The sequence below is a fragment of the Nerophis ophidion genome, linkage group LG11, assembly GCF_033978795.1.
Source record: "Nerophis ophidion isolate RoL-2023_Sa linkage group LG11, RoL_Noph_v1.0, whole genome shotgun sequence".
NCBI lineage: Eukaryota > Metazoa > Chordata > Actinopteri > Syngnathiformes > Syngnathidae > Nerophis > Nerophis ophidion.
The window spans coordinates 38,064,156-38,077,364 of record NC_084621.1 but is presented as its reverse complement, the minus strand read 5'-3'; the positions used below and the strand labels follow the sequence as shown (position 1 = coordinate 38,077,364).

Here is a 13,209-nt window from a genome sequence, read left to right as displayed (position 1 = left end):
AAAATATAGATGAACTATCTGATGTATCGACCAATATACTAATACTTGGTATCGACACTGTTGATATTTATATTAATCTGCACGCCTGTTTTGCTCTGGTTTAGTTAAGATATGCTTTTGTATCCTCCTCCAGTGTTTTTACACAAGCACAACAAGGGCCCTATTGAAATTGCTGTCTTTTCTTCAGTATTGGACGCCTTTTTGAGGCCCTAAACGTGCACGAAAAGTCCCCATATTGTGTAGGCACGTCAGGTATGGCAAAGTTATTTTTGGGCATCCTGAAAATATAATGGCTCTCTAGCGCCAACTTTAAAATTAGAAGAAACAGGCCCCTCCCACCATTTTCACGTATCGACACGAAAATCGCAGGAGACGTCCATCAGGACGAGACGCACATAAAAGTCTCAGTAACCTATACTTGAAAATGAACACCCAACTGCGCCCAAGACCCAAACTCCGGGCTGATGATTTTAGGTTGTCCTGAAGAATTTGGAGGTTATCCTCGTTTTTCCATTGTCCCCATTTACTCTCTGTAAAGCACCGGTTCCATTGGCAGAGCATAATACTACCACCACCATGCTTGACGGTAGGATGGTGTTCCTCGGATTATAGGCCTCACCTTTTCTCCTCCAAACATAGGAGAAATGGTGAGGCCTAAACCTAAAATCATCAGCCCGGAGGTTAGGTCTTGGCCGCAGTTTGGTGTTCCAACAGGACAATGACCCCAAACACACATCAAAAGTGGTAAAGGAATGTCTAAATCAGGCTAAAATTAAGGTTTTAGAATGGCCTTCCCAAAGCCCTGACTGATACGTGTGGACAATGCTGAAAATACAAGTCCATTTAAAAAAAAATAAAAAATTAGCTGAACTGCACCAATGTTGTCAAAACGAGTGGTCAAATAGTCAAACAGTAGCTTGCCAGAAGCTTGTGGATGGCTATCAAAAGCGCCTTATTGCAGTGAAACTTAATAAGGCACATGTAATCAAATATTAACATTGCTGTATATATACTTTTGACCCAGCAGATTTGGTCACATTTTCAGTAGACCCATAATAAATTCGTAGAACGAAACTTCATGAATGTTTTTTGTGACCAACAAGTGTGTGCTACAGTCAACCTAATACAAAAAAATAAGAGTTGTAGAAATTATTGGAAACTCAAGACATCCATGACATTGTTTTTTACAAGTGTATGTAAACTTTTGTCCATGCCTGTATGTATTTGAATTGTAAATGTAACATATGTACATATTCAAATATAATTTTACATAAATATGTAAAAAATATAACAAGAGCACTACCGGCTAGTTTACCGGGTATGTTACCATTAGTGCTTTAACAAAACACATTTGTTTTACAATTGTCAATATTTTTTACAATTTTTATGTAACAATTTTTATGTTTATGTAACAACATTTTTTACTGGCCAAAATCAAATGATTGGTGTTTTACGGCAGTCACTCACCCGATCTCGTCAACACATACAAAAGCAGTCCGAGAGAAGCAACAAACAATTTGCAGTCATGTTGTTTTCGTGACACAAAATGCATTCAATGACAGCTAACGCTCGCTATCCAAATGGCTATTAGCTAACAACACCTAAAGCAACCTCTAAGCATCTGTGTAAATGTTGTGAACAGCTCTTTTAAGTTGATCGGATCTTCCTTCTAATTGAGATAAAACCTTAAGGTGGAGTCTGATCATACCTAGAAGTTAATTTTGACACTATCATCGACCCCTTGTGGTGAACAACTATAACAGTCATAACTTCCTTCCAAATACTTTGATCATGCCACATTATTTGATGGCGTGTTACAGTAATGAGTGGGATGCAACTGCATCGCTGCAGGGGTGCCAATATCGCCACCTCGCGGTGGAAAATTGTAACGGTCATAATTTCCTTCAACATGCTCCGATCTTCCTGAAATTTTAAGATGGTGGTTTGGGGTGTTGGGTGGGACTTAACTGCCTGATGACTGCGGCATCATTATTGCCCCTTTGTGGGGAAAAACTGGAATAATAATATCTTCCTTACGCATGCTCCGATCTTTTTGAAATTTTTGATGGTGGGTCAGAATATTGGGTGGGATGCAACTGCATTACTACAATGGCACCAATATCGCCCCTTGTGGTGGAAAATTATAACAGTCCTAACATGTGCTGTGATTGTCCTGAAATATTTGATGGTGGGTTAAGGTGTTGGGTGGGACACAACTGTATGCTTACTGCGGCGCCATTATCGCCTCCACGTGGTGGAAAATTCCAACTTACGCAAGCTCCGATCTTCCTGAAGGACATGACCACAAACATTATGCATGCCGGGCGACTCCTGTGAACCCTGCAGTGCAGGGTGACCGAGGGCTTGTTAAATTTTTAATTGATATTGTTTATCGTCTGTATCGTGCAACCCTGTTACTTCTCTCTACAAGTGATGATGCAGCATCAGGAGATACCGTAGCATCAGTATCTTGCCCAAGAGTACTGTGACACAGTCACAGGAGTACTGAGTATTGAACCAGCAATCATCCAGTTGTGAGATGACCAGAGTGAGACATGGTGCTCAATGACATCATGAGGTCTTTTTGGAATCTGAAGATTACATGGACCAACCTTTTGATTCAGGAACGGAGTAAGGGTTTCCAAAGTGCAGCTTTGAGGGGCTCTGAGACACCAACAGCGGGGTGGGAGCATCCAGGGTATAAGGGTAGCGGTATTGCAGGAATAAAGGCACACTGGATTGAACTTTCTCTGGACTACTTTTGCCACTGGCCCCATGCTCGCCCTTGTTGGGGTTCTTCTGACTCTCCTGGGAACACAAAGACACCAAGCATCAATGCGCCGCCAGCAAGTCTCACTGCCAGTAGCAAAGAGGCTACATCTAAAAACTGCCATCTAAATTGGCCGTGACGCATGTGCATGTATATGTAACGGACGCTGTGGGAGACATCGACGAGGACAAATAGGAGTCGAAAAAATATTAAATCACATTTTGTTCATATCTAACTCGTAATAATCGCAAATAGGGGAGCCACACTTAAATGTAATAATTTGGATAGAAAAAGGCACTGATTTATATCCTTTTACTTTGAATAATCCTTTAATGAGTGTATCTAATAGAGATTAATAAAATTTGGACCACCTGAGTGCCCGGAACTTTAAATAAGTGGACACGGTTTCCGCACTGCTGCTGCAATCGAGTGCACGAGTGGTGGTGTGTGGATGCTGTGATCGGTGTAGAGGAAAATTGCAGATATTTTTTTTATTTTTTATTAATGCACACATGTTTAACGTAAAATGTCAATGTTGATGACGTGCAATCAGAAAAATATTTGTCAATTTCCACTATTTTCCCCAAAAGACACATTGAGTGTATAAAGTGTGTTTTATCCAATTACTCGAACAAACTAATTGATAAATTACTCAATTACTAAAATAATCGATAGCCCCAGGTTTAATTAAGTATACCTAATTAAAAAGTACACCAATCATGAAAATATTTGTTATGCTTTTTTAACAACTCAACACAAAATGGACAGACACGCACATAGGCGTAAGACATTTTCCACTTGCGGTCCAATTCAGTCCTTCAGTGTTATCTCTTTCTCCCAATATGAAATGTATGTTTTTAATACAAACCCCGTTTCCATATGAGTTGGGAAATTGTGTTAGATGTAAATAAAAAACGGAATAGAAAGATTTGCAGATCATTTTCAACCCAAATTCAGTTGAATATGCTACAAAGACAACATATTTGATGTTCAAACTGATAAACATTTTTTTTTTGCAAATAATCATTAACCTTAGAATTTGATGCCAGCAACACGTGACAAAGAAGTTGGGAAATGTGGCAATGAATACTGAAAATTTCTCTCGTTTTGAGGAAATAACAGAGGAATTGTTACAACGTTTAAATGGAATAAAACAAACATGTTTACTTGACCTTCTTCCTGGGAAACTGATCAAGGAGCTCTTTGTATTATTAGGTCCATCAGTGCTAAATATTATAAACTTATCACTTTGCTCGGGCACTGTTCCCCTAGCATTCAAAAAAGCGGTTATTCATCCTCTTCTTAAAAGACCTAACCTCGATCCTGACCTCATGGTAAACTACCGACCGGTGTCTCACCTTCCCTTTATTTAAAAAATCCTCGAAAAAATTGTTGCGGAGCAGTTAAATGAACACTTAGCGTCTAACAATCTATGTGAAACCTTTCAATCCGGTTTCAGGGCAAATCACTCCACGGAGACAGCCCTCGCAAAAATGACTAATGATCTATTGCTAACGATGGATTCTGATGCGTCATCTATGTTGCTGCTCCTCGATCTTAGCGCTGCTTTCGATACCGTCGATCATAATATTTTATTAGAACGTATCAAAACACGAATTGGTATGTCAGACTTAGCCTGTCTTGGTTTAACTCTTATCTTACTAATAGGATGCAGTGTGTCTCCCATAACAATGTGACCTCGGACTACGTTAAGGTAACGTGTGGAGTTCCCCAGGGTTCGGTCCTTGGCCCTGCACTCTTCAGCATCTACATGCTGCCGCTAGGTGACATCATACGCAAATACGGTGTTAGCTTTCACTGTTATGCTGATGACACCCAACTCTACATGCCCCTAAAGCTGACCAACACGCCGGATTGTAGTCAGCTGGAGGCGTGTCTTAATGAAATTAAACAATGGATGTCCGCTAACTTTTTGCAACTCAACGCCAAAAAAACGGAAATGCTGATTATCGGTCCTGCTAGACACCGACCTCTATTTAATAATACAACTCTAACATTTGACAACCAAACAATTAAACAAGGCGACACGGTAAAGAATCTGGATATTATCTTCGACCCAACTCTCTCCTTTGAGTCACACATTAAAAGCTTTACTAAAACGGCCTTCTTTCATCTCCGTAATATCGCTAAAATTCGCTCCATTCTGTCCACTAAAGACGCTGAGATCATTATCCATGCGTTTGTTACGTCTCGCCTCGACTACTGTAACGTATTATTTTCGGGTCTCCCCATGTCTAGCATTAAAAGATTACAGTTGGTACAAAATGCGGCTGCTAGACTTTTGACAAGAACAAGAAAGTTTGATCACATTACTCCTGTACTGGCTCACCTGCACTGGCTTCCTGTCCACTTAAGATGTGACTTTAAGGTTTTACTACTTACGTATAAAATACTACACGGTCTAGCTCCATCCTATCTTGCCGATTGTATTGTACCATATGTCCCTGCAAGAAATCTGCGTTCAAAGGACTCCGGCTTATTAGTGATTCACAAAGCCCAAAAAAAGTCTGCGGGCTATAGAGCTTTTTCATTTCGGGCTCCAGTATTCTGGAATGCCCTCCCGGTGAAAGTTTGAGATGCCACCTCAGTAGAAGCATTTAAGTCTCACCTTAAAACTCATTTGTATACTCTAGCCTTTAAATAGACTCCCTTTTTAGACCAGTTGATCTGCCGTTTCTTTTCTTTTTCTCCTATGTCCCACTCCCCCTTGTGGAGGGGGTCAGGTCCGATCCGGTGGCCATGTACTGCTTGCCTGTGTATCGGCTGGGGACATCTCTGCGCTGCTGATCCGCCTCCGCTTGGGATGGTTTCCTGCTGGCTCCGCTGTGAACGGGACTCTCGCTGCTGTGTTGGATCCGCTTTGGACTGGACTCTCGCGACTGTGTTGAATCCATTATGGATTGAACTTTCACAGTATCATGTTAGACCCGCTCGACATCCATTGCTTTCCTCCTCTTCAAGGTTCTCATAGTCATCATTGTCACCGACGTCCCACTGGGTGTGAGTTTTCCTTGCCCTTATGTGGGCCTACCGAGGATGTCGTAGTGGTTTGTGCAGCCCTTTGAGACACTAGTGATTTAGGGCTATATAAGTAAACATTGATTGTTGATTAAGTTGAGGAAGGCTCACCAAACACTTATTTGGAACATCCCACAGGTGTGGAGGCTAATTGGGAACAGGTGAGTGCCATGACTGGAAACAAAAGCAGCTTACATGAAATGCTAAGTAATTCACAAACAAGGATGTGGGGAGGGTCACCAATTTGTAAGCAAATCGTCAAACAGTTTTAGAACAACATTTCTCAACGAGCTATTGCAAGGAATTTAGGGATTTTACCATCTACGGTCCGTAAAATCATCAAGAGGTTCAGAGAACCTGGAGAAATCACTGCACGTAAGCGACGATATTACGGTCCTTTGATCCCTCAGGCGGTACTGCATCAAAAATCGACATCTGTGTGTAAAGGATATCACCACATGGGCTCAGGAACACTTCATAAAACCACTGTCAGTAACTACAGTTGGTCGCTACATCTGCAAGTGCAAGTTAAAGCTCTACTATGCAAAGCGAAAGCCATTTATCGACAACACCCAGGAACGCTGTCAGCTTCGCTGGGCTTGAGCTCATCTAAGATTGACTTATGCAAAGTGGAAAAGTGTTCTGTGGTCTGACGAGTCCACATTTCAAATTATATTTGGAAACTGTGGACGTTGTGTCCTCCGGAACAAAGAGGAAAATATCCATCCGCATTGTTATAGATGCAAAGTTCAAAAGCCAGCATCTGTGATGGTATGGGGGTGTATTAGTGCCCAAGGCATGGATAACTTACACATCTGTGAAGGCACCATTAATGCTGAATGGTCCATACAGGTTTTGGAGCAACATATGTTGTCATCCAAGCAACGTTATCATGATGCCCCCTGCTTAAAAAAATGCCAAGTCACATGTTACAACAGCGTGGCTTCGTAGTAAAAGAGTGCGGGTATTTTCCTTGCCCGTTTGCAGTCCAGACCTGTCTCCCATTGAAAATTTTGAAGCCTAAAATATGACAACAGAGACTCGGAATGTTGAACAATTTAAGCTGTACATAAAACCAGAATGGGAAAGAATTCCACCTGAAAAGCTTCAAAAATGTGTTTCCTCAGTTCCCAAATGTTTATTGAGTGTTGTTCAAACAAAAGGTGATGTAACACAGTGGTGAACACGCCCTTTCCCAACTACGTTGGCACGTGTGGCAGCCATGAAATTCTAAGTTAATTATTATTTGCAAAAAAAAAAAAGTTTATGAGTTTGAACATCAAATATTTTGTCTTTGTAGTGCATTCAATTGAATATGGGTTGAAAAGGATTTGCAAATCATTGTATTCTGTTTATATTTACATCCAACACAATTTCCCAACTCATATGGAAACGGGGTTTGTATTATTTATCAAATTTTCCCTATTAACTCTTTCTGTCTCATCATTTGTTTGTCTGTCAGTCTGGGCTCAGGTGTGGTTGCACATGCCTTATTTGCTTGCGCATGTTTAAGGGGGTGCCAAGTCAACCGAAGCCATTATAATAACCAGGAAACGTTGTGTAAAAAAGGACAAAGTACTTATCGACGCAGATGTGGTTTGCTTTATTGTGGGGAGAGAGAAAAAACAAGCCCAAATAAGTGACAGTGAAAAACAAGTGCCCCCCAAAAAACACAAATTGCAACTAACAAACTTTGCAAAAGACTTCAAAAAAAGTTACATCAAGTAGGTCGACTTGGCATTACTGCTGCCAGGAGTTAAGAACTCACAGCGATGTAGACAGGAATAATTTAGGTCTTTCTTTTGTCCCCTACAAATCTCTATTTGTTCCTGTGATTCAACATCAGCCAGAACACCGCTGCGTTTCCACTGCTAGGGTATGGACAGAGAGTCACACAAAGACACATGTAAATCGCACCATTTAAAAAAATGGTTTCGTTAAAGGAAACTTTCGTCAAGTTGCGTTAACTTAGCCTTATTTAAAAAAAATCAAAAAACAACAAATATCTTCTTAATATATATTCTTCCTTTTGGACACCTTTTTGAAGTCCTCAATATGCACAAAAAGTCCCCATATTTTGCAGGCGCGTCATGTACGGGAAAAAAATGTCCTATTTTGGCAGTTTGAAAATGAAATGTCAAAATTGGCTCTACAGCATCACTTCTAAAAATAGAAAAAAATTAGCCCAACCTACCAGTTTCACATATCACAACAAAAATTGCAGGAGACACATCATGACGAAACCCACATAAAAGTCTCAGGAACCAGTACATGAAAACGAACGGAAAGTTGGACATTTTGGTTTTCTTTTTCCATTTTTTGGCGAAAATAAGGAGTTGTACTTTAACAAACTCCTCCTTGGAGTCGCTGTAAAATTACAAATACTACACATATAGGCGATGATAAATTGCGAACAAATTTTTCGTACGCCATAAGATTTGGCCGTGGTATGGTGCCAAATTTTGTTGCGATGAATTTTGGTAATTTTTCGGCAAAAAAAAAGGGTTGAACTTTAACATCTCCCCCTCAGGGCTTTGGCCAAATGAGTTTAAGTTAAAATTACAGACAATAAACACAAAATTGATGACTGCGAACAAATTTTGCCTACACCAAAAGATGTGGTCAAACATTGCTCCAATGATTAGTCACAAAGCACAAAACGTTACTAACTCGGCTCCACAAATTCCGATCTTTTATTTTATTTATACATTTTTTAAATTGATTTTCCTGGAGCCTATCAGTTTCTTTTTCTTTCATTTCACTTGATTTTATTTTAATATTTAAATTTTCTTAGGGCCCGGGCAGCAGAACAAGCCCAACAGGAGCAATGCAGAGCACCGTAAGGGTCCTATTGAAATTGCTGTGTTTGTTTCTTCATTTTCATCCTTTTTGAGGTCCGTAACATGCAGCAATGCAGCAAAAGTCCCAATATTTTGCAGGGGTGTCAGGTATGGTGAAAAATTTTATCTTTTGGTATTACTTTGTTTGTTAGTTTTTGAACACACCACATTTATGTGCGAAGAGAAGCAAAAGTGAAACCTACACAGAACTTGTGTTGGTGCTGCCACATTTTAATAAATGTCCTAAATAGAAGAACCTTTACATTTCTAAACTAGTTTTAATTCCATGTAACCCTTTTGAGAGCGTCCGTAAATGGTTGCGTTTTTGAGGAAAATAGTATCTAGAGGGATGGTGTCATTTACAAATATGAGCTGGCAATACTGATCCCTTGCTACATCTTCTTATTCTCCGGCACACCATGGGTGGTTGAGGTGTTTAACAACAATGAGATGTACACAGTCAGACCCATAATAATGTATTAATGAGCGAGGGCAATCTACTTGTGGTGGTCTAATCTTTTTTTAATAAAAAAATGTATGGAAAACACTGGATACAACTCTTCTCTTCCAAAGGGAACAAGACAGGTTTGTTTCATTGATGTTCGCAGCAGACGTCAAATGAATTTACAGCCTTAACCACAAATGGAGTCATCGTGCTCCTTAAAGCTACACCAGAATTACGTCCAAACATTATTTTAGGTCATTTTAGGCAGAGCTGTGCTCCAGACTAATGGAATAGAAAACAATACATTGACTTAGCTTTTTTACAATTAGAAGATATTTCACACTCAAGAAGAGGCAATGGAAAGAGTCTATAAACTGGAAAATGAAAAAAGTTACCAACCTCCAATTTTTCTTTCTCTTTCACAACAAGAGCTAGTGTTTCCTTCAGATCCTTAAGCTCACGCCCTTTTTCGGCTACCTGGCTCTACAAAAAACACAGGATAAACAATGCTTCTGCTTCTCATGTATATGTCATGTGCTCCTCATAGTAAAGAGCACTGTGTGTGTGTGTGTGTGTGTGTGTGTGTGTGTGTGTGTGTGTGTGTGTGTGTGTGTGTGTGTGTGTGTGTGTGTGTGTGTGCGTGCGTGCATGTGTGACATGAACTTATCTGCACTACAAAAGATTCCTCCTTTCCAAAAGTTGATTTATATGCGGTAAGGCTACATGTTTTGAGCTCTTCAGAGACACTGGGGCAAATATCCGCCTGCCCAGAGCCAAGCGAAGCATTAGGCCGGGAACTGGAGAGGACGCTTGCAAGCCAAGCTTTTACTTGTCTCCAGTGGCTGACATAAACAGCCGTAAAGTGTTGTTTCAAAGACGGGCCAGCTCATAAACAACACGGTCACAAGGATTGTGTTGAAGGAAGGGAGATATAATCAAAGGCTGAGTTTACAATAGCCATACATTGAGGACATAACAGTCACGTTGACCTGACACGGCTAAGGCCGTGTGCAGCCCGTTATGGTTATAAAGTATCTTTCCACTTCAGCCTATTTAGTGGCCTAGTGGTTAGAGTGTCCGCCCTGAGATCGGTAGGTTGTGAGTTCAAACCCCGGCCGAGTCATACCAAAGACTATAAAAAAATGGGACCCATTGCCTCCGTTCTTGGCACTCAGCATCAAGGGTTGGAATTGGGGGTTAAATCACCATAAATGATTCCAGGGCGCGGCATTTCGCTGCCCACTGTTCCCCCTCACTTCCCAGGGGGTGATCAAGGGGATGGGTCAAATGCAGAGGACAAATTTCACCACACCTTGTGTGTGTGTGACAATCATTGGTACTTTAATGTTAACTTTAGGTTTAAAAAACATTCCTTAATCCTTAGTTCACATTAAAAGCATTTGATGTATTAGTCTTTTCAAAAATTATTTTTTCAACAACCAAAAGTCTGAAGTAAGTGATTAATAGAAAAGGCACCACAACAACAACAATTGCAAGATCTACATCAAATAAAATCTATTACTAATATAAATAATTTCTGCCGGGCATTGTATCATATTCTGTGCAGCAGTCCTTGAACGCACCGTAAAAACCCATCCGTATGGCATTTTTTTGAGTATAGAATGAGAGCATAGCTTGAAGGTTCAATGTGCGCAAAAATAGTTTTACACAGTGATTTTTTACACTGTGTAGAATCTCCAGCCCGTGTAATGTATTAATTGAAAGTGTTCTCATTGCTGAGACTTTCTTGACCTAAGAGTCTTCTCTCTCCCTTGCGTGCAACACCCCTTCCTTTGTGTAACATAATTTTATAAATAAATTCGTAATCTTTTTTTTCTCCCTTCAATTTAATGTTTTTATTACTTTGTGTTTTATGTTATTCATGTGTACTGTGTGGTGTGAGTACCTTAAGTGTTAATTTAGGAACAGAACTTCTGTACTATATATACACAGTAAATCAGAATCAGAATTATATAATAAACCCTCATACAGTAGCATAGATATATTATATCCATTAAGTAGATTATGTTCATTGCACTTAAATTTGTTCATAATTATCTGTACAGCACACCCCAGCATTTGCATATTGTATATTTCATATTGTATATATATATATATATATATACAAAATCGATTATATATATATATATATATATACATACAGTATATATATATATATATATATACATACAGTATATATACATATATATATATATACACACACATATATATATATATATATATATATATATATATACATATATATATACATATATACAAAACCCGTTTCCATATGAGTTGGGGAAATTGTGTTAGATGTAAATATAAACAGAATACAATGATTTGCAAATCATTTTCAACCCATATTCAGTTGAATATGCCACAAAGACAACATATTTGATGTTCAAACTGATAAACTTTTTTTTTTGCAAATAATCAATAACTTTAGAATTTGATGCCAGCAACATGTGACAAAGAAGTTGAGAAAGGTGGCAATAAATACTGATAAAGTTGAGAAATTCTCATGAAACACTCATTTGGAACATCTCACAGGTGTGCAAGCTAATTGGGAACAGGTGGGTGCCATGATTGGGTATAAAAGCAGCTTCCATGAAATGCTAAGTAATTCACAAACAAGGATGGGACGAGGGTCACCAATTTGAAAGCAAATTGTCGAACAGTTTTAGAGCAACATTTCTCAAAGAGCTATTGCAAGGAATTTAGGGATTTTACCATCTACGGTCTGTAAAATCATCAAAAGGTTCAGAAAATCTGGAGAAATCAATGCACGTAAGCGATGATATTACGGACCGTTGATCCCTCAGGCGGTACTGCACCAAAAACAGACATCAATGTGTAAAGGATATCACCACATGGGCCAGGAACACTTCATAAAACCACTGTCAGTAACTACAGTTGGTTGGTACATCTGTAAGTGCAAGTTAAAACTCTGCTATGGAAAGCAAACCCCATTTATTGGGCCTGAGCTCATCTAAGATGGACTGATGCTAAGTGTAAAGGTGTTCTGTGGTCTGAAGAGTCTATATTTCAAATTATATTTGGAAAGTGTGGATGTGGTGTCCTCCGGAACAAAGAGAAAAATAACCATCCGGATTGTTATAGGCGCAAAGTTCAAAAGTCAGCATCTGTGATGGTATGGGGGTGTATTAGTGCCCAAGACATAGGTAACTTACACATCTGTGAAGGCACCATTAATGCTGAATGGTCCATACAGGTTTAGGAGCAACATATGTTGTCATCCAAACATCGTTATCATGGACGCCCCTGCTTATTTCAGCAAAACGATGCCAAGCCACGTGTTACAACAGCGTGGTCTCGTAGTAAAAGAGTGCGGGTAATTTTCTGGCCCGCCTGCAGTCCAGACCTGTCTCCCATCGAAAATGTGTGGCGCATTATGAAGCGTAAAATACGACAGCGGAGACCCTGGACTGTTGAACGACTAAAGCTCTACATAAAACAAGAATGGGAAAGAATTTCACTTCCAAAGCTTCAGAAATTAGTTTCCTCAGTTTCCAAACATTTACTGAGTGTTGTTAAAAGAAAAGGTGATGTAACACAGGGATGAACATGTCCTTTGCCAACAACTTTGGCACATGTTGCAGCCATGAAATTCTAAATTAATTATTATTTGCAAAAAAAAATTAAGTTTATGAGTTCGAACATCAAATATCTTGTCTTTGAAGTGCATTCAACGGAATGTGGGTGGAAAAGGATTTGCTGCCTAGAACATACAAGCATGATCTGGCATCAGATCCAATCAGCCAAGAAGGATAAGAGAGATCTTCATGTAACCTTCCTCGACCTGGCCAATGCATTTGGCTCAGTTCCCCATGAACGTTTTGGGAATCTTTTAGCTTCTTCCTTGTACCAGAGCCCATCACCACACTGGTCAAGAACTACTTCCAAGACCTGCAACTATGCTTCACAACAGCCAACTTCACTACAACATGGCAGATCTTGGAAGTAGGTATCATGGCAGGCTGCACAGTCTCACCCTTGATTTTCACAATGGCCATTGAAGTCATCATGAGGGCCTCAATGTGGGTGGTGGGTGGAGAACGAACCAGGGCTGGGCTCCGTCTTCCACTTATCAG

The 13,209-nt window shown here is 39.7% G+C and overlaps 1 protein-coding gene across 2 annotated transcripts in view; it reads right to left on the bottom strand.

Annotated features, from left to right (window-relative positions):
* The window catches only part of tax1bp1b (Tax1 (human T-cell leukemia virus type I) binding protein 1b), a 60,729-nt gene that overhangs the window by 4,237 nt on the left and 43,283 nt on the right, over positions 1-13,209 (bottom strand). The window contains exons 14-15 of one of the 2 annotated variants that reach the window (XM_061915845.1): positions 9,494-9,577; positions 2,613-2,808 (exon numbers count right to left, since the gene is read on the bottom strand). In XM_061915845.1, the coding sequence (XP_061771829.1) occupies positions 2,613-2,808; positions 9,494-9,577 (280 nt within the window). The remainder of the gene's footprint in view (positions 1-2,612; positions 2,809-9,493; positions 9,578-13,209) is intronic. The other variant, XM_061915847.1, reaches the window with a different exon arrangement.